Raw genomic sequence first — 24,989 nt, forward strand, 5'->3', positions numbered from 1 at the left:
TATCTCTATTTCTAAATCTTCTTAAGACAATTCAAGTGTCTAACAGATTCCTATATATCTTCTTTAGGTCTATATCCTTTTTATCTTATAAGATAGTAGATATATTCTTTCTTTAACTTATATTATAATATTCTTTCAATTTTATATTCTTTATCATCTATTACTTCATCTTTATTTATTAGGTTAATTATTAGTTCTAATAATAAGATATAAAATACTAGATATATTTATATTCTTACTAATAGCTAAAATTTATAATTATCATTAGCAAGTTTTTCTTTAATAACAAACAGTCTAAATTTAATTATATTAAATTTATTACTTAGTCTTATACTTTTAATATTAAAATTTTTCAATCCTAACATTTATTATAGAAGGTAAACTCTCTCCCCCTTTTTAAGTACTAGCGCGTCCTCATACTTCTTATTATAATATTTTTTTATTCTTATTTCTACCCATTTAATATCTTTTAACAGATTACTATGCATCAATTACATATACATTGCTTAGATGTTTGCTTTATTTAATACTCCTTCTCATTTAATATTTTCCCAACTCATCCTTGGAATTCTTCCTAGATTGGCAAAATACAGTACTTGTCCTATTAATACATTTATTATATTATTCATCACGAACTAAGCAATTAATAGTAACTCTATCTAATTATCTTGATTCCAATCTAAGTAATATCTTAGATATTATTCAACTACTTGAATTATTCATTCAATCTAACCATCAGTCTGTTAATAATATACAGTTAATAGATTATATTCTATTCCACAATTTTTCATAATTATCTATTAAAATTTAGATATAAATAATTTATCTCTATTAAATATTATTTCACTTAGCAATCTAAATATTATAAACACTTCTTATAATATCAGTATTACACATTATTATGCTATTAAATTCTTTAATATTAGCTTTAGAATAATATATTTTATAAGCTTATCCATAATAATAATAGCTTCAGTGTATATGATTCCTAAAATAGGATCCTTCAACTCTAATAAACCTTATATAAAATCCATTATAATCTTCTATCATACTTTCATTAATATCTCTAGAATCTACATTTTCCTATATAGTTAATAATTAATTAATTTATTGCAATTACAACTATTATATTCCTTAATATAGTCTTTAACCAATTTTCTCATCCTTAGAAAGTAATATATTTACTATATCTTTTCCACTATTTAATCAATTCCATAATATCCTTTAATTAGCAAATCATAGTTCATTTAAATAACTTCTATAATCATTAAAAATAGTACTAATATTAATCCTCTCTAAACAGTTAATCTATTCTCAATTACTGCTTTATCATTATATAGTACTATCTACAATATCTTATCATTCCTAATAGCTTCTACTATCTTTTTATGAAAACCTTTGCTTTCTATCATAATTATTATTATTAGTATTGCCTTATCATTATAGCAAATTCTATTTTTATCTTTTACTAATATATTTATTTGTAGCTATTATATTCCAATTATATAATCTACTCTTCTACTTAATATATCAGCAATAATATTTTCTTTTCTTTTAATATATTTAATTTAAAACTTAAACCTTAATAAATACTTTAACTATCTAACTTATCTGCTAGTAAGCTCTTTGGTTATCATAAAGTACTTCAGATTATAATAATCACTTTTCACAACTATTTCTTCTTTAGCTCCTTATAAATAGTGTCTCCATTACTTAAATACTTCAACTACTACAAGTAATTCTCTATTATAAATATCATAGTTCCTTTCTATAATAGTAAATTATCTAGAGTAGAAAGTAATAAATCTCAATTTTCTATTATCTCCTAATTATTCTAAAACAATTCCTAATACATATCCTAATACATCTGGTCAAATCATATTCAGTTTCTCTAAATCATAAAACATAAGAATCAATGCTTCTCTAACTAATTCCTTAACTTTCTCAAATACTTGCTATTATCATTCTATCTAATTAAATTCTTAATCTTTTCTTAATAATTCTATAATTAGTCGCGTTATTTCTGCATAATTCTTCAAATATCTTCTAACATATCCTGTTACGCCTAGAAACTATTATATTTTATTAATATTTATTAGGATAGACCAGTTAAATATTACATCTTTCTTTTCTAATTAGATCTTTAATCCTTCTAGCATATAAACTATTCCTAAGTAATTAACAGTTATAATATTAAACTCACACTTCTTAATCTTAAGCGTCAATCCTTCATTTATAAATACTATCATGACTAATCATACATATTCTTCATATTCTTCCAGATTTTACGAGTATACAATGATATTATCAAAGTAAACTGCAACAAATTTATTTAAATATTTCCATAGAATATATATCATGTATTGTGCAAATTATGCCAGTAAATTCTTCAAACCTATTAATACAACTATCTATTCAAACAGTCCTTTATCTATAAGGAAAGCTATTTTCTAAATATCATCTTCAGCCATTTGTAGGTTGTAATAACCTTATTAAATATCAAAGACTATCATGATCTTTGCTCCCTATAAGAGATCTCTTTTTTATTCCTAATAAGGTACCTTATTTGTATTATCTACTATTTTATTATTCAGTGCTCTATAATTAATAACCATTTATTTAGTTATATCTTTCTTATTAATAAATATCAATTATACTAATATCTTTCCATGTCCTAGTTATATATATATTATTTTATAAAACTTATTAATAAACTCATTCTCAAGTTCTAGTTTATCTCTTAATTTATAATATTATTTGACTAAGAGTGATATAAATCCTTTTTTTAGTTCAATTTATACTTCAAATTCTTTATTATATATTAGTAATTGCCATTCTTTCTTTATAAATAGCTTAATAAACTCATAATATTTCTTAAGTAACTTTGCTAATACTTCTACAAATTTCTTTTTATATAATTCTTTCAGTTTTAGTTTTATCTTCTACATTCTTTCTATAATTTTTATTTTCTTAATTATTTATATTTATTAGATTATTCTAATCTCTCTTATTTCATTATCCTTAATTTATATTTTATTTTTATTACTCAAGTCTCTCTAACTATTTTATAACTTTCTTATATTTCATACTTTATTTTCTTTATTAATATATTTAATATCTTCAGCAAATATTATCTTCTATTTTTATTCTTTTACCTTCTATACTAACCTCTTAGTTTCTAATAACATATTAAAGATTTTCTCTAATTTCTTATATAGCTGTATAATTTCTTTAATACTCTTTTTAATTATTCATATATTTAGCTTTATCTTATCAACAATCATTATTCCTTTTATCCAGTTAATTATTAGATTTTATATTTATAACTATATCATTCTAAATATAATATTATAATATTCTCTTAATACTAGTATGATGTCAAACATAATTATTGTAATATATTGTTCTAATTTTATAACAACATTCAATATTTATCTCTTATAGCTTTGACTGATTGTTTCTCTACTAATAAAAATAATTGTTGTTTACTTATTAATCTAGATTATAGATAGTCCTATTTTCTTTATAAATTCTTCTTTAATATAGTTATAGACTACTCTTAAATCTAATAAGATTCTTACATCTTTTCTATTAATCTTTATTAGTATTATTACTATTTAATTAACTACTTTCTATTTTATAATTATTACAATAAGTTTAATCATAATTATATATCTTTCTTAATACTTTTGTTAATATTTAAAGTATTCTTCAATACTATAATAATGCTATTTATATGATCCTTTTGCTTTGCATTCAATAATTATAATATTATTATAATAAAGATATGCAGGTTCTTAATAAACACATTAATATTTTATTTATTTCTATGGATATTTAAATCTTAATTCTTCAATCACCTCTAGGATTCTTGGAAACCATTTCTTTTATTTTTTCTCTATAAGATGTATTTCACATGATAAGTCATAATATATTATCTAATATACTTCCTAATATAAATTTCCTCCTAGTGCTAGATAGTAATAACAAGAATAATTCCTCATATATCCAGTTATTCTATTACAAAAATGTTGTCCTTGCTTATATGATATATATTTATATATATTTATTAAGAGTACATGCATTTATCCATGTTATTAGTATATATAATATATCTATTCTTTATAATATTTGCATTCTTCAATATAATCTTTCTATTTCTTTTAAGACCTCTCCTAGCAAGTTGTGTTTGTTAATATACAACTATATTAATTATTCTCTTAAAGCTAAATAGTATTATTCTATACTTCTTTTAGTTTTTCCTCAATAAGGTTTTTGTCTAATTCTTAATATAGATCCTTATAAGTTATTATTATTGGCCTATCATCCTATAATGTTAATCAAGTATAAAGCGACTCTTCCAATAAGGATTTTACTTAAGTATCTTTTATACTAAAGTCTTCTATATTAATTTCTTCTAAATTAGCATCTTTACTGCATCCTTCTAATAAGTCTTTTATATTTTTAAAATAATATATAAGAAATGTCTGGCTAATTAATTCTTTCCCTAAATTATAAAATTGGTGTCTCTTCCTTATATTAATATTAATTTATCTTACTTATTTAATACTTCTTCTAAGGCTAAATCTTTTCTATCTTTTATCTTTTTTACTTAGGTTGCTAAGCATTTCTTTTAGTTATTCTAAAGCCTTCTACTCTTCAGTTTATCATATCCATTCTGCTTAGATTCATTTATAGTTCATTATTCATTCTAATTATTATTCTTCATCTTTAACTAATTGCTTTAAATCTTTATTAGAATCAATCTTATTATCAGCTGTTCTATTAGCTTCACTATTATTAATTGAAACTAGTAGAATCATTATTATGATTTACTCTTTTAAATCTAAAATAGCTAGTTTCTGGTTCTTTCTTAGCTTTTAGCATTAATTTATAAAATAATCTAATTTTCTATAATTGAAATAAGCTTTATTCTTTTTTAATTTATCTTTTTCTTCTTTAGATAAGATTACATTCAACTATATTATTATATCTCCATCCTTATCTTTGATTCATCTTTGGTAAGTGTTTGCCTTGTTTCTTCTAAACTCTCCTTTTTCTATTCATCAAATATAGATAGTTAAATTAATCTAGGATGCTACTTTTATTATTACTTAAAATATTTTGGGTTATAGTATTATCATTAAGATTTAGTCTTTAACATTATCTTTTAGTCCTTCATAAAATTAATCTCTAAATCCTTAGTTATTCCATAATAATCCTCCTAACAAGAATTTCAAAATGTATTCTTCAACTAAGGTCTATTATTTAATATATCATATCTTATTAATAGCTTCAATTTCCTCATTAATAGTTCCTTATAACTGGTTAAGTTTTTCTTTATAGTACTAGTAACTAAAAAACATTACAATTATTTTAGGGTTTCTTTATTCTTTGTTACTATTTATATAGTATCAGTTAATAATATATAGAATAAATCATTTCATAGCTTCTTTATTGAGAAAGCTTAATACTGCTAATATTTTGTTAGACTCACTTATAATTTATTTACTATTATACATAAAATAGAGTCGTATCTAAGTAAGATATACCTTAAAGATTTTATATTCTTCTTTAAATAGAGTTACTATTCTGATCTTAACTTTTTAAGGTACATAACTTATTCTTTCTTTATTATTAATCACTGCTCATTTCAATTCTTTAATATATTGTAATAACGCTGCTATATTCTTGTTATTAGTAATTATAGTATTTCTACTGCTAATATTAGTAGTTTATAAGTTAGAACTCAGAGTTGCTGGAATTAGGGTTTAGAATATTATTATTACTTATCCTTAAGACTTCTTTTTTGATTGAGGATTTTAAATTATTAGAAACTTTAATTAGATTACTATTAAGTATAATTAAGATAACTATTAACGGGTAAAATTAATAGACTTTTAAGGTTAAAAGATCTTAATAGACAAAAAAAATAAGAATAAGATTATAAATATTCTAATTAATAGAAGATTATATATTTAAATTATTATAGTTAATTCAAGATAATAGAAGAAAACTAAATATATAATGAATAAATATCCTTATATAGCTTTCCTCCATCATAGCTAACATAGTAATAGTTTTGTTTACTCTGTCCTGACTGACATAGTCAACATAGTGACGGCTCTGCTGGCTCTGTTACCCTAATCTTAAGGTTTCGCGGGTAATCCCTTGTTCTGATGTGCATTAGTCTTGTAGTGACTAACCTGATCCATTGGCTGTGACGTTCTGATTCTCTGACAAAGATATATTAAAAGATACTTAAAAAACTATATAGAAATAATATAATTAATTACAAAATTACTATAAAAAGATCAAGATTTTAATTAGATAGAATAATAATAATAAGTATTTAAGAAAATTAAAGAATTAGTTAAAAAAATATTGATTTTTATACTTTATAATCTAGAAAAACTAAATATAATTTAATTAGATATATTAAGATATATATTAAAGATTATTTTAGAATAACTAGAAGATAATAAATAATTATAATCTATTATCTTCTATTCTAGATAATTCACTACTGCAGAAAAGAATTATAATATTTATAATAGAGAACTATTTATAATACTTAAAATATTTAAATAATAGAGATATTACTTATAAGAAGTTAAAGAAGAGATAATTATAAAAAGCAATCATTATAATCTAAAGTACTTTATAATAATAAAAAAACTTACTAATAGATAAATTAAATAATCAGAGTATTTATTAAGATTTAAGTTTTAAATTAAATATATTAAAGAAAAAGAAAATATTATTATTAATATATTAAATAAAAGAATAAATTATATAATTAGAATATAATAGTTATAAATAAATATATTAATAGAAGATAAAGATGGAATTTATTATAATAATAAGATAATATTAGTAATAATAATTATAATAGAAAGTAAAGATTTTTATAAAAAGATAATAAAAGCTATTAGAAATAATAAAATACTATAGATAATACTATATAATAATAAAATAGTAATTAAGAATGAATTAGTTATTTAGAAAGAATTAATATTAATATTATTTTTAATAATTATAGAAGTTATTTAAATGAATTATAACTTACCAATTAAAGAATATTATAGAATTAACTAAATAGTGGAAAAGATATAATAAATATATTATTTTCTAAGAATAAGAAAATTAGTTAAAGAATATATTAAAAAATATAATAATTATAATTATAATAAATTAATTAATTATTAACCTTATAGAAGAATATAGATTCTAAAAATACTAATAAAAATATAATAAAAGATTATAATAGATTTTATATAAGGCTTATTAAAATTAAAGGATCTTATTTTAAGAATTATATATATTAAAGCTATTATTATTATAAATAAATTTATAAAATATATTATTTTAAAACTAATATTAAAGAATTTAATAATATAATAATATATAATACTAATAATATAAGAAGTATTTATAATATTTAAATTATTAAGTAAAATCATATCTAATAGAGATAAGTTATTTATATTTAAATTTTAGTAAATAATTATAAAAAATTATAAAATAAAATATAATTTATTAACTATACATCATTAATAGACTAATAATAAGATTAAAAGAATAATTTAAATAATTAAATAATATCTAAGATATTATTTAAATTAAAATTAAGATAATTAAATAGAGTTATTATTAATTATTTAATTTATAATAAATAATATTATAAATATATTAATAGAATAAGTATTATATTTTATTAATTTAAAAAGAATTTTAAAAATAAGTTAAAAAAATATTAAATAAAAAAGAGCATTTAATAAAGTAAATATCTAAATAATATATATATAATTAATATATAATAATTTATTAAAAGATATTAAATAGATAGAAATAAGAATAAAGAGATATTATAATAAAAAGTATAAGAATATACTAGCATTTAAAAAAAGAAAGAAAGTTTATTTTTTATAATAAATACTAGAATTAAAAAATTTTAATATTAAAAATATAAAATTAAATAATAAATTTAATATAATTAAATTTAGACTATTCACTATTAAAAAAAACTTATAAATAATAATTATAAACTCTAGTTACTAATAAAAATATAAATATACTTAATATTTTATATCTTATTATTAGAACTAATCACTAATCTAATAAATAAAGATAAAATAGTAGATAATAAAAAATATAAAGTTAAAAAAATATTATAATATAAGTTAAAAAAAGAATATATCTATTATCTTATAAGATAAAAAGAATATAAATCTAAAGAAAATATATAAAAATTTATTAAATACTTAAATTACTCTAAAAAGATTTGAAAAATAAAAATAGAAATATAATTAAAAAAGATAAAAAGATTAAAATTAATATTAAAGATAAGATTATTATTTTATAAAATAAAAATAATAATTAGAAATTCTTTAGTTTTTTATTATTTTTTTACTTATTTTACTTTTATTTTTTCTTCTATCTTTTCTAATCTTTCTAACTCTTTAATATCTTTTATATCTAATTAGATAAATTAACTAATATATTTTTATAATAACTTTTACTATTTATTAAAATAAGTATATTTTATTAAAAAAGCTTTAATTTTAATATTTACTCTATTTTTATTCTCTTCTAAACATTTTGTGACGGGGGTTGCAAGAACGTAGCTGGGATTCGGCTTCGGCCTAGGAATAGATTCGAATATAGAACATATATACACGTATGCTCAGCAGCTAATCGCTGCTTCACGAAGGCCTGAGGCCACCTGCTGTTATAAGGTAATATGTGCCAAGCCACTAGTCTAATTAGCGGCAGAAAGCTGGGCAAGGTCATATGCTTACTATACTTTAAAGCTATTCCCAACTCCATCTAGGATTCCACCTTACAGCTATCCTTCTCTTTATAAGAATACATCCCTAAGCCTAAAACTTTACAGGCTTATAGGATTTAGTGCATAGAATTAGTAGTTTAAGTTTCATAACAAAATCCTTGTTCTTAGTAAAGAAATTAAAGATAGATAATAGATATTAGATAAAGGATTAAATATATAGAAAATAATTAAAATTAGTGCTAGTAATAAATATATATAAATCCTTATCTCTCTTATTCTAACTTTTTCTTTCTTTCTCTTCTCTTTCTTAGCCTTATCTTCTTCCTTAATAGTAAGTATTATCTTAACATTACACTTTTTCATTAAAATTTTATCAAATATAGATTTAATACATTCTATATTATTAATTCCTTACTTTTCTTATATTAATTTAATACTTGGGGCAATAATAAGGTGATTTTAACTATCTTATAATTAAATATAGCAGTTAATTTAGAATATCTAACTCTAACAATTTAAATCTACTTTAACTATCCCCCTCTTTAGAAGTAGTATCTTAATGCTTAAGAAAATACTAATATAGTAGTAATTTATTATTATTAATCCTGATTTATTCTTATATTCAGAGTACCTCATAAAAATATTATTTATATAGGTAAGTTAACTATACAAGATAAGTCATAAAATTAGATAAATATTAATATAAATAAATAGATAGCTTAAACCTCTATACACTCCTAAAGATCTTTTAGTTAAGCCTCTCAGTATAGTCTTTACTCTTAATATTATATCTAATAACTCTTAGCCTTCTGCGTCTCTAAAAGGTAAGATAAGTAATAATATTTTATATATAGGGTTTTGATATTAATAAGATATAAGAATATATAGTTAAGTCTCTATATAAGCTTCTATACTTAGCCTGCTTTTAATCCTAAACCACTTTAAATCTTTATAACTATATTAAGTAACAATATACTTATTATAATACTATAACTTAATTATATATATATTATTAAATATTTAAGCACAAATATGTCCCTATAAATATATATTTATAACTTTAGTTTAAGCATCTATGCTATTAAATATTTCTTATTTTATAATTAATACTGATAATTTATAGTATTCTAAGTCCTTATTAAACTATCTAAAGGCTTTAGCCAATAAGTTCTGTTAGAGTTTAGTAGTAAGAGACTTTAGTAATTAATACTATATGTTAAATAAAGCACTTAAGGCTTTGAACTATACATTTAGAAAATATATTATTAAAATAGACTCTAATACTAAAATTAATAATAAAAATATAACTTTAACTCAGTCTAGTCTATTTAAAAAATATTTAATTATAGTAATTTATATTATCTTATTAAAGGAGCTTTATCTTTATTATTCTTATTTCTAGTTAATATATTTAGCTAGTAATCTTACTAACTTTAATAAGAAAAAAGAGTCTTCTTTATTTCCCCTTATTAAGTCTATTCATAGGTAGGTATTTATGCCTAAACCTTTAGACTTTTAATCTTATAATCTATTCTCTTAGCTTTTATAATTAATTAACTAAGCTTTTATTAATTATATAATATAAGTTTCTTTTAAATCTTATAACTAATAATTCTTATTAATAATTTATAATATAAAATAAGTCCTGTATTTATCTTTAGCTACTATAAATTAAGCTTTTCTTTATCTTTTTCTTCCTCACTTTAAGTCATAAATAGTCTTGTGATTTTAAAGGTAGATTTTAAATATAATATAATTACTAATATTCTCTTTAGGTTCCTATATGTAATCTTCTTTAAGATAGTCTGCCTATTTAATAAGATATATTTTATTCTTTTTAGAGCCTTTTTTTATATGAATTTCTTTAATCTTGTATTCTTTAACATCATTTATAATAAGATTATTAGGTAGGGTTTTGTTTCTGGCTATATCCTTGAATAGTTTTAATAGTAAGATATGGAATACTAGGTACAACTGTTGATATTATAGGGGCATTTTTAGCTTATATATATTTATTTCTTATATATCTAGTACTTAAAAGGATCCAATAAACTTAGAATTAAATTTTAATTTTTTCCTGTCTAAAGGGTAGATGTTTGTGATTTATAATATTATTTTATTACTAATTTGAAACTACATTGCTATATATTTCTTATTAAAATATTTAGACTGATTCTCTAATACTTTCTTTAATAGCTTTTAAAGTTCTTCATATTTAATCTGTAGTTAGATTACTTATTTAATTATTAGTATTTAATCCTTCTTTATCTTTAAGGTTTTCTTATTAGAATTTATATCTGGGGGGTCCTAATTAATATTAATGTGAATATCTCTCTGAAAGTCTATTAGTGCTTTGGTAGGTGATATTCTAGTGGTATTATATATACTATTATTATATATGTGTTGAGCTAGTGTTAATCACTATGCCTAGTTATCTTATGATGAATTGATATATGACTGAAGGTAATATTCTAATATTTGATTCTATTGTTTTATTTGATTATCAATTTAAGGATAATAGGCTATACTAATTCTTTTTCTTATATTAAGATATCAACAAAGCATTTTCTAGAATATAACTATAAATATTATTATCTAATTACTTACAATATTTTTAGATACAGTGAAGTACTTAACTACTAATTTATATATAATCTCTGCTAGTTCTTTTGCTGATGTAATAGTAGATATAGATTTATATATAATATATTTTATTAATAGTTCTATAATGACTATAATAATATTATATATTTTTTCTCTCTAATTTAAAGATAGAAGCTCCATTATAAAATCCAAGATAACTAACTTTTAAGGTTTTATGAATTTCAGCAATGGCTTTATCAGCCTATATTCTTTATACTATAACATGTAATTGTGTTAGCACTTTATACATGTTAAACAATAGTATTAAACTGTATCATAAAGCCCTTGCTAGAAATATTTTAATAATATTGTTTTATATGTCCTTTTGATGCCGAAATAACCTCTTTATAGATTATTATGATTGACTTATAGGACTTCTTATCTAAGTATATAGTCATATAGTATATATACTGTGCCTTCAAATCTGAATAGGTTATTAGCTTTAATATATTAATAAGAATAATCTATCTTTGAATTTAGATCTGTTATCTATTTTTGTATATTTCCGGCTTATATATTTATTTATTAGTAATAATAAATAACAGTAGCAAGCTCTTTAGGTATATCTGAATAGACTATTTTAGTTATAATAGCTACCACTATTTTAGACCTTGATATTAAGAGTTTTAAATCTCTTATAATATTAGTAACTGTTTCTTTTTAATTACTAGATGCGTTTTGATATTTAGAGTTTAAATTATTGTTGACTTAAAAAGTCTTTATTGTCTTTTCTAGATATATAAGTTCTATATTATTAGAACTATATTTATATTTAAAAGGTTCTATTCTTGTTAAGTAAAATTCTTAGCTTAGCTTTTTCTTTAGTGTTGGCAGTAGGGTTTATTAATTACCTTCAACTTCAATATAGTCTAATTTTTAACTTAGTATATCTACAAGATTTCTATACCCTAGCTAATGCTTGATATTAAAATTAAATACTATAAGTTTTTTAGCTTATTAAGCCTGCCTTTAGTTTAGTTCCTTTATAGTTATAAAATATTAAAGGTTATTATGATTTAAAAGAATAATTATAGGCTTATTACTACCTTCTAGGTAGTGCTTTTAGTGTTTGAAGGCTTTAATAATAGCTAATAGCTTTTTATTATATATTTTATAATTGAGTTCAGCTAGGGTCATTTTTTAAGAGTAGAATACTATTAAATATTATAATTCATTAGCTTTTAATTAACTTAGGATCACTGCTATAGTAAAATTTAATATATTAATTTCCACTCTAAATAAGATTTCTAATTTAAAATACTTAAGTATAGGTGCTTATATAAAGCGCTTTTTAAAGATTTTAAAGGCATTTTATATCTCTTTAATAAAAATAAACTTTACATTAGCTTCTTATTCTACTTTTAACCTCTTTCACATCCATTTATGATCCTTAGTCATATTTAATAATAATACAGTAATTGTGGAGTATCTTTTAATAAACCTATAATAGAAATTAGCAAAGCCTAAGAATTAGGCTATATCTTATACATTCTTAAATTTAGACCATTTCTGAATAGTAGTAATATATTTAGATTCTATTTAAATATTTTTTATTCTAATTATAAAATCTAAAAAACATACTTTATTGACTTTAAAAGTATATTTTAATAGTTTAGTATACAACTTATACTATTATAAGCAGTCTAACATCTTATAAATATCTTTTTTATAGGTAGCTTTATCCTTTAAATATATAATGATATTATCTAGATATACTATATAACTTATATCTAGAAGATCGCTCAGCGCTTAATTTATATATAATTAAAAGATTACCAGGGCATTTACTAGTCTAAATAGCATAATAGTATATTTATAATACCTATATTAGATATGAAAAGCAGTTTTCTACTTATCTCTCTTCTTGATTTAAATACAATAATATACATCCTAGAGATCTAGTTATATAAATATCAATACTTTAGAGAGCTGACTTAGGGTCTTTTTAATTAATAATAAAAGATATTAGTTTTTAATTATAATAGTATTTATCTCTTGGTAGTTAATATATAGCTATAGGCTACTATCCTTCTTAGGTATAAATAAGATAGATGCTCTAGTAGGATTTTTTAACTTATAAATCTAGTCCTTAACTAGATTCTCTGCTAGATACTTTTAAAGTATTTCTTATTCTTTTAGATTTAGCTAATAAATTAAATAATATAATAGCTCTTTGCTAGGCTCTAAATTAATAGTATGATTATAGACTATATATTTAAGTAGTATTGCTGTCTACTTCTCTAAGAAAATATTAAGATATAATTTTAAGTATATTAGTAGTTCTAAAACATTGATAACTATTAATTATAAAAAATCCTTAGTCTCCTTCTTATCTAGATCAGCTTTTTTTATTATAACTCTTCTTGGATTTATAATGTAAGTGGTCTCTTTATTCTTTATAGCTTAATAGAGTTCTTAGGCTATAATCTACTCTATATATAGTTTTAGTATGTGTTTTATAGATATATTACTTCTATTTTTTATAGGGTCCCACCACTGTATGGTTTTATGACTTATATAATAAAGTATGAGCTTAGTCTTTTATTTAATAGACTAGCAGTAATACTACTATCTTATAATATAGTGGATATTAGGATTTATGGCCAAGTATTATAGTAATCCAAGTATAATATTATATCTTTTTATATTAATAATGCTATAAGTCTACTAGGTGTTTTCTAGTCTACCTTCTAAATTAAGAGTAATAATATTTAGCAAAGTCTTCTTATATATTAGTATTAAATACCTATCAATCATCTTTATGACCATAGCTAGATCTATTAAGAAATATACATTCTTTTATACTTATTTTTAATTTATAAAATTACCTTTAATAGCTTTATCAATTAAGACAAGTGCTCTTACACAGCCTTTTAGGATTTATATATAGATATATATACTAATATATAATCTTTAATTTAATTATATAGTATACAGCCCTAATATTATAATAATATATCAGACCTTATTAAAGAATTATTTCAAATCTTTCTTAGATCTCTTACTAGGGTTCTTAAAGTAACAGTTCTTTTTTATATGTTTTTTTTTACCATAGTAAATATATATTAATAACTTCTAGGCCTTTGACCTGTCCCTAGAATCTTTAGTTTTAGACTTCTTCTAAGAATAGTAACTACTATAATAATTACCCCTTTAATCAGATTTATTACTTTGATTTAAGTTTTAACCTAAAATCTTATTTTTTAAATCTAAATTTAGCTTTACAGCCTGCTTTTAAATAGCTTAAAGTTCTTTCTTTTATTTTAATATAAAATCTTCTATCTTTTAAAGATATACTATATAGTTATTATACTCCTTGGGTTCATTGTCTTATTATATGGCCTTAATATATATAAACTCTATAATTTAATCTTTAAGGTAATATTTCTAATTCTTATTTGTATATATTTATTCCAAGAAGCGTTCTAACCCCTAGATATAGATATTAAATTTAGATATAATTTAGCCTTTTTATTACTGTATCTATTGATATTACTTATTTACATCTTAGTATAATAGTTCTAGAGTATATATAACACCTACTAGAAAGAATTTAAAGTCTCTCTATATTATATAGTTGATTTTTATCTTATTCTTTATAAATATACCCTATTAGTTAAATACTTTCTAGCTTAGTCCTTCAACTATAGTTAGTATTTTCTATTAATTAATATCTTTAAAGTTATAATAGTAATTATATTTTATAAAATAGTATTCAAGTCAGAGTTTAAAAGATTCTAATTTCTTTATACTAGTATCATTATACTTTCTTTTAAGTACTAGCTTTAGCTATTTTAAAGAAATAATTTCTATAAATACTTATAATCTCTTTTAACTCAGTAACTCTTTCTTAGTTGTTATTTTAATATTAATTATCTCTTATTCTCTTCTTTTTTTCCCTAGATTAAGGTGATTCAAACCTTCCTATATATTAAAGCTTTATATTAATAAGCTTATTAATAATAAATATAATAGCTATTATTTTAGTTTCTTAAGCTTTTAAAGTATAATTTATACTATAATCCTTTAATACTATACTTTTATAACTTTAGTTACTCTAGTTTTAAATTTAATAAATTCATCTATTATTATTACTAGAAAATCTTCCTTTAAATACTTTATTAATAACTTTAATAGAACTATAAATGCTAAGATCTTATCCTAAGTTTTTATAATTACTAGTTTTATAACTATAGCCTTAGTATTTATCTTGCTAGTTATTAAAGAAGATATATTAGTCTTACCTTCCCCTTTATTACCTAATTCTAATTTTATAACTCTTACTTCTTCTTCCTCTATTAGGATCTTTTTAATATCTAAAAGATATTTAATTAGAAGTAACAGATCTTTAGAAGCTTATCTCTGAATATATAAAAAGATATGTTTTAGAGCTATTTTAAATAATGATTGCTAGGCCCTTATAAAGTGAGTAATTAGACTATAATAAAGATTACAAGAATATAGCTAGGATTTAGCTTTAGCCTAGAAATAGATTTAAATATAGAATATATATATATATATGCTTAACAGCTAATTACTATTTTATAAAGGCCTAAGGCCACCTGCTATTATAAGGCAGTATATATCAAGCCGCTAGTCTAATTAGTGGCAGGAAGCCGGGCGAGGTCATGTGCCCACTGTACTTTGAAGCTATTCCCAACTCCATCCAGGATTCCGCCTTACACATTTCTAAATATAAAAAAATTTTTTCTATATAAAATTAAATAAAGCTATTAAAATATATTTATAATAATTATTTTATATATACTTACTATAATATAATAATATTTCTAATTTTATATAAATCTTATTTAGTAAAAAGCAATAAAAATAAAATAAAGATAATTCTATACTAAATTATTTAATATATAATATAAAATTATTCTTATTAATATTTTACTTTAAAGATATAATTAGCATAAAATTATAAGATTATATATTTAGAATATTTAAAAAATTAAGATTAATTACTTATACTTTAAGAAATATAAGCTATTTATTAAGCTATTAAGACACTAGTCTTCAAAGAAAAGAATTATTAAAAAATTAAATTATTATAGCTAATAGATTAAGTTAATTATTATAAGATTAATATATATTAAAATAAAAGATTATCTATAAAATCTTAAGATTAGGATAATAAAGCTAGTAAAGCTATTACTATATTAACTATATTAATTAGAATAAAGCAAGCAGAGCTATTACTATATTAACTATAATAAAGAAAAACTATATAAAAATACTTATTTATTATATATTTAATTTTCTTCTATTATCTTGAATTAACTATAATAACTTAAATATATAATCTTCTATTAATTAGGATATTTATAGTCTTATTCTTATTTCTTTTGTCTACTAAGATCTTTTAATCTTAGAAGCCTATTAACTTTGCCCGTTAATAGCTATCCTAGCTATACTCAACAGTAAACAAACCGAAGTTTCCGACAGGTAAGTAGCAAAAGTAGGTGATTATTAAATAGTAAAGATGATTAATCTTTTAAATAGTTAATAAAGCAGGCTGCTCTCAGTCCTGGAAAAACTTTATCAAGACGGATGATGATGCTGAAGCTCCTTGCACCAGTGACTTCATCACCGTCCGCACTATCAAGGGATAGGATGGAGAAGAGGTTCATGACTACACTGCTCAGCTTGGCTAAAGCTGTGTGTGACTGAATAAGGAACTTTACCCAGTGTTAATACTTGCCATGAGTTCTGGTCAAGATCTTCGCGAATTCGACGCTGTTAAGAAATACTATCTTCCTATGTGTGACTTTACTTTTCTGATCAATTGGCCATCAGTCCTGGAGGACGGGATGCTGTTCCTCCCATCTTGGCTGCATTTCAGTGTTTTGTCCAGACTTGGCTCCGCAAAGTCTCCACTAAGTAGTGTGGGCACTATCAGACTAAATCAGATATTTGGGAACGAGGACTTTATTCGCATAGCGATGGCTGTAATAGGGGCGCTATCCATCTGGCTGGCGGGTAGGCCTGCAAGAATGATGTTGTGCTCATCAATGCGGCCTAATCTGTATATATTAATATCTTCACCAATCTTGGGGAGGTCTTGATGCTCTTCGTCAAGCATTTCCTGCGCTGCAGCGAGCTCGATATGCAAGGCGCAGGCCCAGCCCACCGTGTAGTTGTTCCGGTCGAGGCTCTAAGTTAGTGCCCAACAGGCTTAGTGCCTCCGGGCGTAATAAATATCTATCTAATCATTCCTAATTAGACAACACATACATATAACAACGGATTCGGAACGCTGTATTAGCTAGTATTGAGAATACTATATAATCTGCATATCTAACTAAAGAGAATATTCAGGGGGTTACTTGAGGCCATATTTATGATCAGAATAGGGGTCAACTAAGACACATATCCGATGCCTATTCTGGCCAATTAGGTGCACCTCTGTGAAATACGGTGTTGGTTGTGGATTACATGCTATATTCGGAATAGCGGTCATAATCCGCTGTCAATTTCCCTCCTATTCAGTAGCCTTAAATCTCACTAATTCTATATATAGCAGTCAGTAGCTTGTATGTACAAATGCTCATATTGTTTAAACAGACACAACCTCTCTACAATCAATCTTATTATTCAACCAGCAGCATAAGGACTCTTCTTTCTCAAGATTTCTCCAAAACGCCATAACAAGAACGGTGCTGGCCATCCCAATCCTATGGCAAGGAATGCCAAGAGGCTATTACCCCATCCATAACCCAATGAGGAATACACATACGGTCCAAAAAGCGGGAAGCCAAATCCAGCCAAGCTTCGCAGCACCGTACTCGCCGCTAATGCGCTTGCGGCAAATCTTGTATAACTATCAACAACATATGCCTGTATACACTGAAAGCTGATGACGGTTCCCGCAGCAAATGTGGCAGCACCGATGTTGGGTGCGATCCAATGTGTTTTATATTCGGCCGTCCAGCCGTAAATAAATAGACCAAAAGGCACGATCAATGCGCCGGGGAACATGAGCACAACGCGGAATTCAGGACGGCCGATGTTATCTGGTGTCCTCGCCTTGAGGGCTCGGTACACACGGTCTTGTAATGGGGCGAAGATCTGGGTTCCAAGGAAAAACCCGACGCCGAGCGAGATATAATTAAGCCCAGCAATACCTGTTTTCTCATCGTAATGGTCGGGAGAAGTCCATAACGTGGGGAAAGTGGAAAGGACAATGTAGATCAGCCCGTAGACGTAGGCCATATATAGTGCTAGCACCTGGATGATAGGTTGAGTTGCGAGGAGTCGGAATGGCCGAACCAGAGCTGCTTGTAAGGTTTTCAAGACTGTGCGGTCTGCTTTTGTATCTGACTTGGTGTAATAATTTGGATTGCCGGTTTCCTTAATTAGCTTGTTTTTTTTGCGCTGTAAGAGTAGAGGTGCAAAAGTCTCTCGCAAGAAATACAGGCCAATGAGCTGGATAACTCCGTCGGCCATCGTTGTAGCATAAAAGATCCAGCGCCAAGAGGTATTCTGTGTGATAAAGCCACCCGCAATAGGGCCGATAGCCGGTCCGAGTAGAGGTGCCAGTGAATAAACAGCGATTGCACGCCCTCGTGTGTCAGTAGTGAAGAGATCTCCGAGTACTGCTCCGCCAATAGCTAAGGGTGCTGAGCCTCCAAGCCCTGCAAAGAAGCGGAAGACCATTATCTGTGCTTTGGACCGTGCAAGGGCGCACCCGAGATTGAAAAAGAAGTAGAATAGGTTTGATAGTTGGAGGACCCGCGAGCGTCCATACAGCTCAGAAAGAGGCCCCAAGAATAATGGGCCGATTGCATATGCGAGCACAAAAATTGACAATGCTAGAGACAACTCAACATCATTCGTGATATTGAACTCTTGGCCAATAGAGCTTAAGGCCGGTGCAAGGATTGAGGAAGATAGGGGTGATATCAGGGTAAAAGATGAGACGACGAACGTGACAGCCCATTTCCGACCAGTCTTCCAATTTTTGGGATTTGCGAGATCATCTGGTCCATCCCATGTCACGAAGTTGGGATCAATCTTGGTCGTTTCGTTCTGTGGTGCTTGCTCTTGTTCGAGCTGTTCTTTCATTTCTCTAGAATTTTTTTCTTTCTCTCCCGCATGTGCCTCTTCCGTCAATTCGCCCCGGCTTTTCCGCGCGTCTTGTACATTAATTGCGTCTGGCATTCTTTTCAACTTCGTCCTCGTCCTAGTTTAACTAATCTCGGCAACAGTCTAGTAAACGAAGGACGGAAACTTTGTTAAAGAAAGCACTTTAGTCGCCATGGCTAGCTAGGATACAAAATATAGATATGCACCCATATATGCCAATTTGTCCATGGCGTGTCTCTACTGAATAGCATGGAATTCACTGGTATACGAAAATAAGAGACGGATTTCGGGTCAACTAGATCGCCAAAGCCGGTTCGGAAGCCCTAACGTATCCCTGTCAAAGGTCATGAGCAACATTTGTCTAGCAGGCAAATACAGGAGAATTTTATCGACGTGAAATTTTCCGAGAAGTGAAATTAATCCCCGATCAGGACTTATTATGCACTGTAAGAGCCAATCCTTAGCCACTTGCAGACATATGTTGGGGGCCCTCGGATGCTCGGTGTAGCTTTAGTTAATAATTGACTATACACCTATAATAACCCTATGTCTGTTATGGAGTGAAATTTATTGTACGCCTAGGCATTTACTACCTTATTAGGCATAGCTCGTTATGCTTATACCTATACGAAGCTATGTCATGGCGGCTAGTAACTACGTGATATGCTTGTATAATTCGTAGCATAGGTAGTTATGCAGCTTATCTAGGTATGCTAAGCTATGTAGGTATATTACCCTTCTTATATCGGATCTTATATAAGATAGAAAGTATTCAAACAATGAAAATTATACCAATATAGGATTGATATATTTTACATAGGCATCCGAATATAATCCATGCGAGAACATTTATCTGTCATATATCGTTATATCCCGAGTCTAGTTAACTACCCAGGTGCTGCATGGATTAGAAATAAGATTGCTTTAAAGGCTTGAAGTACTTCGTAAACAGATAAGGATACCATTGGGCGACCTTTGTGTGTTGGAGTCTCCAGAGTCAAGGCGTGCTAAATTAATTAATATGAGCCAACCGTTCGCCCATGCGAGGCCGCTGGCCGTGTGACGCCAAATGTGCAATTTTAGTGCGTAATACTTCTACGTATAGCTGTTAGGAAGGGAATTTGGTCAATCTTACCTGGGAGAGCACAACAGTCGGAGTCTCCCAACAGGTTCCTTGGTTAAAGGTATGAGGATTATTCTTGTGAATGGAGGATAATGGCAGTGATTGCTTGAGCATGAACGTCTATCTGCTTCTACTTTCTACTCCTAGCCTCCATAGCTATGCTTAGCCCAGCCCTACTAGTGCCGCCTACGCGGCGGCCACTGATTAGTCGACTTTCCTTCTCGGTAAGAATCTAGGACTCAAACATCAGCACCAACCTCCACAAAAACCACCATTAGTCAGTGAGACATTGCCCCCAAACCAACGTACAGCAGGCTAAACAACACTTGGGGGCAACTTTCCGCAGGGGGCCAAAATATCAATATATGATCAAATCAATTGGAGCCAATACTTCACGGAGATAACAAAATACTTCGTCATATAAACTCAGTGCTTTTTCTCCAAGATTCACGCCCGTAGAATGGATCCACACATCTTGAGTGATGGAATCTTAAGCTCAAAGACATATAATAAGAATTGAAATTAAATGCTGGCCGACTATGCACCTCGCCACCTTAGCAAATTCCCCGAATACCCGACTTTCGTGTGATCGATGTCGCGCACAAAAGCTGCGATGTCCACGAGAAAGTAGCAGCAGCAGCAATAAGAGCTGCTCGAGATGTGTCCGCAAGGGAGTGGAATGTATCTATAGTGTACCCCTCCCTAAAGGTCGACCTCGGACGACAAATATTGCTGCCAGAACCCCAGATCTGCAAGGTCCAGCAATCTTATCGCCAAGCAATAATCGCCAAGTTACAGCAGATGAGCAAAACACGGAGGACTGGGAAAACATGACCGCCCCGCATGTTTCTGACTCCAGCCTCACCTCTCCTGCCGCCGTGTTCTCGCAGCAGGATTGGAACAATGTTTTTGCTGCGTGGTCAGACTCGCTGTCACAAGATATTCTGGCAGGGCAGGCAGGCACAGCCAGGAAGCACGCCTTGCCAGGTAAATCACCACCAGAGCGACAACAACAACAACAACATCATCATCATCATCATCATCGTCATCATTACTATGGCTCGCTTAACTCTGTAGCCCCAGCACATCTCGAGCCCACGAACACCGACGTCTCACAAAGTGCATCAAGTCATAGGCTGGATAGTGTAGGGAATGACAATTCACCGATCCAAACAGGTTACATGGCGTCACAAAGTGCCTCGACACCGCACTATGTGGAACGCTCTTTCTGGGCTCTCGTACATGGTCAGGTAACTATCTCAAAGGCATCCAAAGGCATTAAAGGCATCGGGTGATTCTGATTAGCTTACGTGTACTCTAGGAGCTCATTTGCGAGAACTTCCTAGACGCTACTGATCATGACGCCAATATCACCAAGCCACGATGGCATGGAGACCTGACCGGCTTAGATAAATTGCTTACACAAATTCCTACCAAGTCAGTTTGTGACCTCTTTCTACAATCCTTTCTTGCCGGAATTCATCCTATCCATCCTTTCATCCACATTCCGAAGTTTCACAGCGACTACCTCGACTTCTGGAGCTGGCATACACGTAAGCAGAAAACTAGCTTGAAGCCCAGTGATCGGTTCTGGCGTGACCCTACTTTTATCCCCCTTCTGTTTTCTACTCTTTTCTGCGGAGCTGCCGCTGCGCCCGAAAGCTTTTGGTCAACGGCTCCACCGCTGGTAGACCTTGACATTGGAAGCACGGTGGACCAGCTACGCAACTGCTACCTACAGGGACTAGAACTTTGCAAACACACACAATATCCCACTTTAAACACACTTGTTGCTGCGCTTCTGGGCCATGCACTGTCAAACCGTGGTAAGGACATCTTAGCGGATATATCGTTCTTCGACACAATAGTGCGCATCTCGCAGAGCATGGGATTGCACATGGAACATAGCAGCACGACAGAACGAAGACTTGATCCAGTAACACTTGAGACATATCGACGAGTTTGGTGGCATGTGCTCTGGCTGGATATGCAATATTCGCTTCGGTACGGGTCACAAACACGCTGCGGGTCTGAAGGAAACCACTGGAATGTACGAATGGTAAGCGAGGCGAGCGATGAAACCATGGTGGTCGAAGGCTCTCAACCTGATCTGTTTGCTTCATCCATACGGAGCCCAAATTCGAATCGAACCTCCGTCATCGTGCTTTTCGCAACGGGCCGCTATGAGACAGTCCGATTTATGCACGCATTTTTGAATCGGCTAAACAGCTGTCACCCCTTGACTCAAGACGATCTCAACACTCAACTGGACGCCTTCAAGAAACTGCACATGAAAATGAACCAACTGATTGGCAGAATGCCTGTCCGAGGTGCACCGGAAAGGGGTTTTGTTCCTTTTCGAATGTCCAACGCGTCCATGTTGACAGACGAGTCCCTGTATTCGGATCAATCAGAAAATCCGAGTGTGTTTATCTCGTGGGCAAGAGTCACACTCACCATGCTTATGACAAGTGCTCTGTTGACGTTGCAAAAAGCTTTCCTGGGCCATCCTAGCCTTAACTCTGAGAACAGTCTTTGGGTGAAGTATGTCCTCTTTTCTATAACTACACAAGCACAAACACATATATATGCACAATCGCGGCCTTACTGATGAACTCTCTCCGTTATAGTTCTTTTCGACTGAGCATCAACTATATCCGCTACTTGCTCCAAATCGTACGAGTGCCCGCCTTTGCACCCTATTTCTGGTTCTTAACAAAAAACGTCTCGATCGCGCAAGCAGTTCTCCTTATCCTTATTTATCTCAGGCTCAACCCTTCTAGTCCAGATGCCTATATGGCCCTATATTTTGTCGACGAGACCTTCGAGATCCTCGAGACCATGAATCCCAAACTTAAAGGTCTCGGCGTCTCCGATGCAGGAAATTGTTCTTCAGCCGCAGCGTCAGGCGAAAGGTCACTGACTGTTTGGGGCTTCCTAAAGGCAATGCGCACTATACTCAGCCCAGCACACGTGGAGAATAAAGCTCCCACACCGGATTATTTTCAGTGCCTATTCAACAACGATTGCGTAGCTTCAATGCACTCATCTCTTTCTTCTACGACATCTCTACCGCTAAGCTCCAACATAAACAGCAGCTGCTTACAAACACCAGAGATAACCCTGGGCAGATGCACGGCCAAGGAAGACCTAGCCCATGAAGGCGGTTATGTGCCGTATTTGGGAAATATACAGATACCTAGTGGCAGTATCGCAGGAGCAACTCATCCTTCTTGCGAGCCAATGCCGGGCCTGGAATTTGCCGATCTTGAATCCTGGTCCTCTATTGTCTTGCGAAACTTGGAAGCCTTTGACTGAAAAATCGTGGTCTAGGAATCTGTGTAGCCTGTAATTTCATGTTTCTCTCTGTGGTGATATACATATAAGAAGGTCGTTAATGTGATTTTGATGAAGGGGAAATACCCGTGTTTATTTAATGCTAGTGCTAGATACAGTCTATATTTATGCAGTAATTTTACGAACTCACGAACAATGAAGATGATTTTGCTGAGTACCACTAAGATCTTATTCTCTATGAATGTACCTTCCGACCTCATATGATTTCAACTAGCAATAGGATAAATATAAATATGGCTAATATACGTGTTTGTGGTGGCAAATCTAAAACAAGCATTGCTGGCAAAGGTCGGTAGGTATAAGTTTTTTCTAAATATATTGATGCGGCTTCGAGAAATCTTTGTCGCAAAAAATTATCCGAATTCACATCGTATACAAGCCTAAACCTCACCGTAGTAGACATAGCTTGTTGATTACTTGCCCTGGGCAATAGCCCGGTCACCTTGGGCCCAAGAGGTGCGCATTTGGAACAATTTAGCTTTCCATAATCCATCGCTATCACCCTTAACAACTTCACTGTAGTACAAACTCCCAGTCAAAAGGTTCGCTTCATCCGGTCCGAATCCCTGGCCGGAGCGGAAATGCTGAGCCAATGCATGGGCGGTCACTTTGGCTGTCGATTCACCTGGCTCATGATCGACACGGACATTGGTAATGAAGTGGGTGGTATTAATTTTCGAAATGGTCTCAAACATTCCGCCGCGAATGGTTGGTAGACCCTTGAGGAGAGTGCCATTGATGTCGACAACGGCATCATCAGTGAATGCTGATAGGAAAGTGGCTTCGTCGCCGGTATCGAGGGAGATGACGCCGCGATATAGAGAATCAATGATCGCATCACGATCGCCGAGCGAGGGGAGAGCAGTGGGAAGGATTGGAAGCGCCATGGTAGTAGCTTGAACTGTGTTGGAGACAGGTGTAGAAGTGGTTGTAGAATGGGCTCTTGGTTTGAAGCAAAGACACAGGAAACGGAGACCAGCCATG

At 28.8% G+C, this 24,989-nt stretch overlaps 3 protein-coding genes across 3 annotated transcripts, besides 5 other annotated features; 1 reads left to right on the forward strand and 2 right to left on the reverse strand.

The window, feature by feature from the left end:
- Positions 1 to 6,242: part of a repeat region (Identified by RepeatMasker using a combination of RepBase library and repeat library created with RepeatScout) that runs on past the window's edge.
- Positions 6,243 to 8,603: a repeat region (Identified by RepeatMasker using a combination of RepBase library and repeat library created with RepeatScout).
- Positions 8,601 to 16,118: a repeat region (Identified by RepeatMasker using a combination of RepBase library and repeat library created with RepeatScout).
- Positions 16,115 to 16,884: a repeat region (Identified by RepeatMasker using a combination of RepBase library and repeat library created with RepeatScout).
- Positions 16,885 to 17,675: 791 nt separating this feature from the next.
- Positions 17,676 to 17,912: a repeat region (Identified by RepeatMasker using a combination of RepBase library and repeat library created with RepeatScout).
- A 122-nt stretch (positions 17,913 to 18,034) lies between these two features.
- UA08_05013 (hypothetical protein) lies at positions 18,035 to 19,600 on the reverse strand (the record flags this gene model as incomplete). The annotated part of the gene is made up of 1 exon (XM_020267568.1): positions 18,035 to 19,600. The coding sequence occupies one exon, from the start codon at positions 19,598 to 19,600 to the stop codon at positions 18,035 to 18,037; it is 1,566 nt and encodes a 521-aa protein (XP_020119679.1).
- A 1,878-nt stretch (positions 19,601 to 21,478) lies between these two features.
- UA08_05014 (hypothetical protein) lies at positions 21,479 to 23,966 on the forward strand (the record flags this gene model as incomplete). Its single annotated transcript, XM_020267579.1, has 3 exons — positions 21,479 to 21,898; positions 21,970 to 23,192; positions 23,279 to 23,966. 3 exons carry the CDS (start codon positions 21,479 to 21,481, stop codon positions 23,964 to 23,966), a joined length of 2,331 nt encoding a protein of 776 aa, XP_020119678.1.
- Positions 23,967 to 24,418: 452 nt separating this feature from the next.
- Positions 24,419 to 24,892, reverse strand: UA08_05015 (hypothetical protein; the record flags this gene model as incomplete). The annotated part of the gene is made up of 1 exon (XM_020267590.1): positions 24,419 to 24,892. The coding sequence occupies one exon, from the start codon at positions 24,890 to 24,892 to the stop codon at positions 24,419 to 24,421; it is 474 nt and encodes a 157-aa protein (XP_020119685.1).
- Between the last annotated feature and the right edge of the window lie 97 nt (positions 24,893 to 24,989).

The sequence above is a fragment of the Talaromyces atroroseus genome (genome assembly GCF_001907595.1).
Source record: "Talaromyces atroroseus strain IBT 11181 chromosome Unknown scaffold_6, whole genome shotgun sequence".
NCBI lineage: Eukaryota > Fungi > Ascomycota > Eurotiomycetes > Eurotiales > Trichocomaceae > Talaromyces > Talaromyces atroroseus.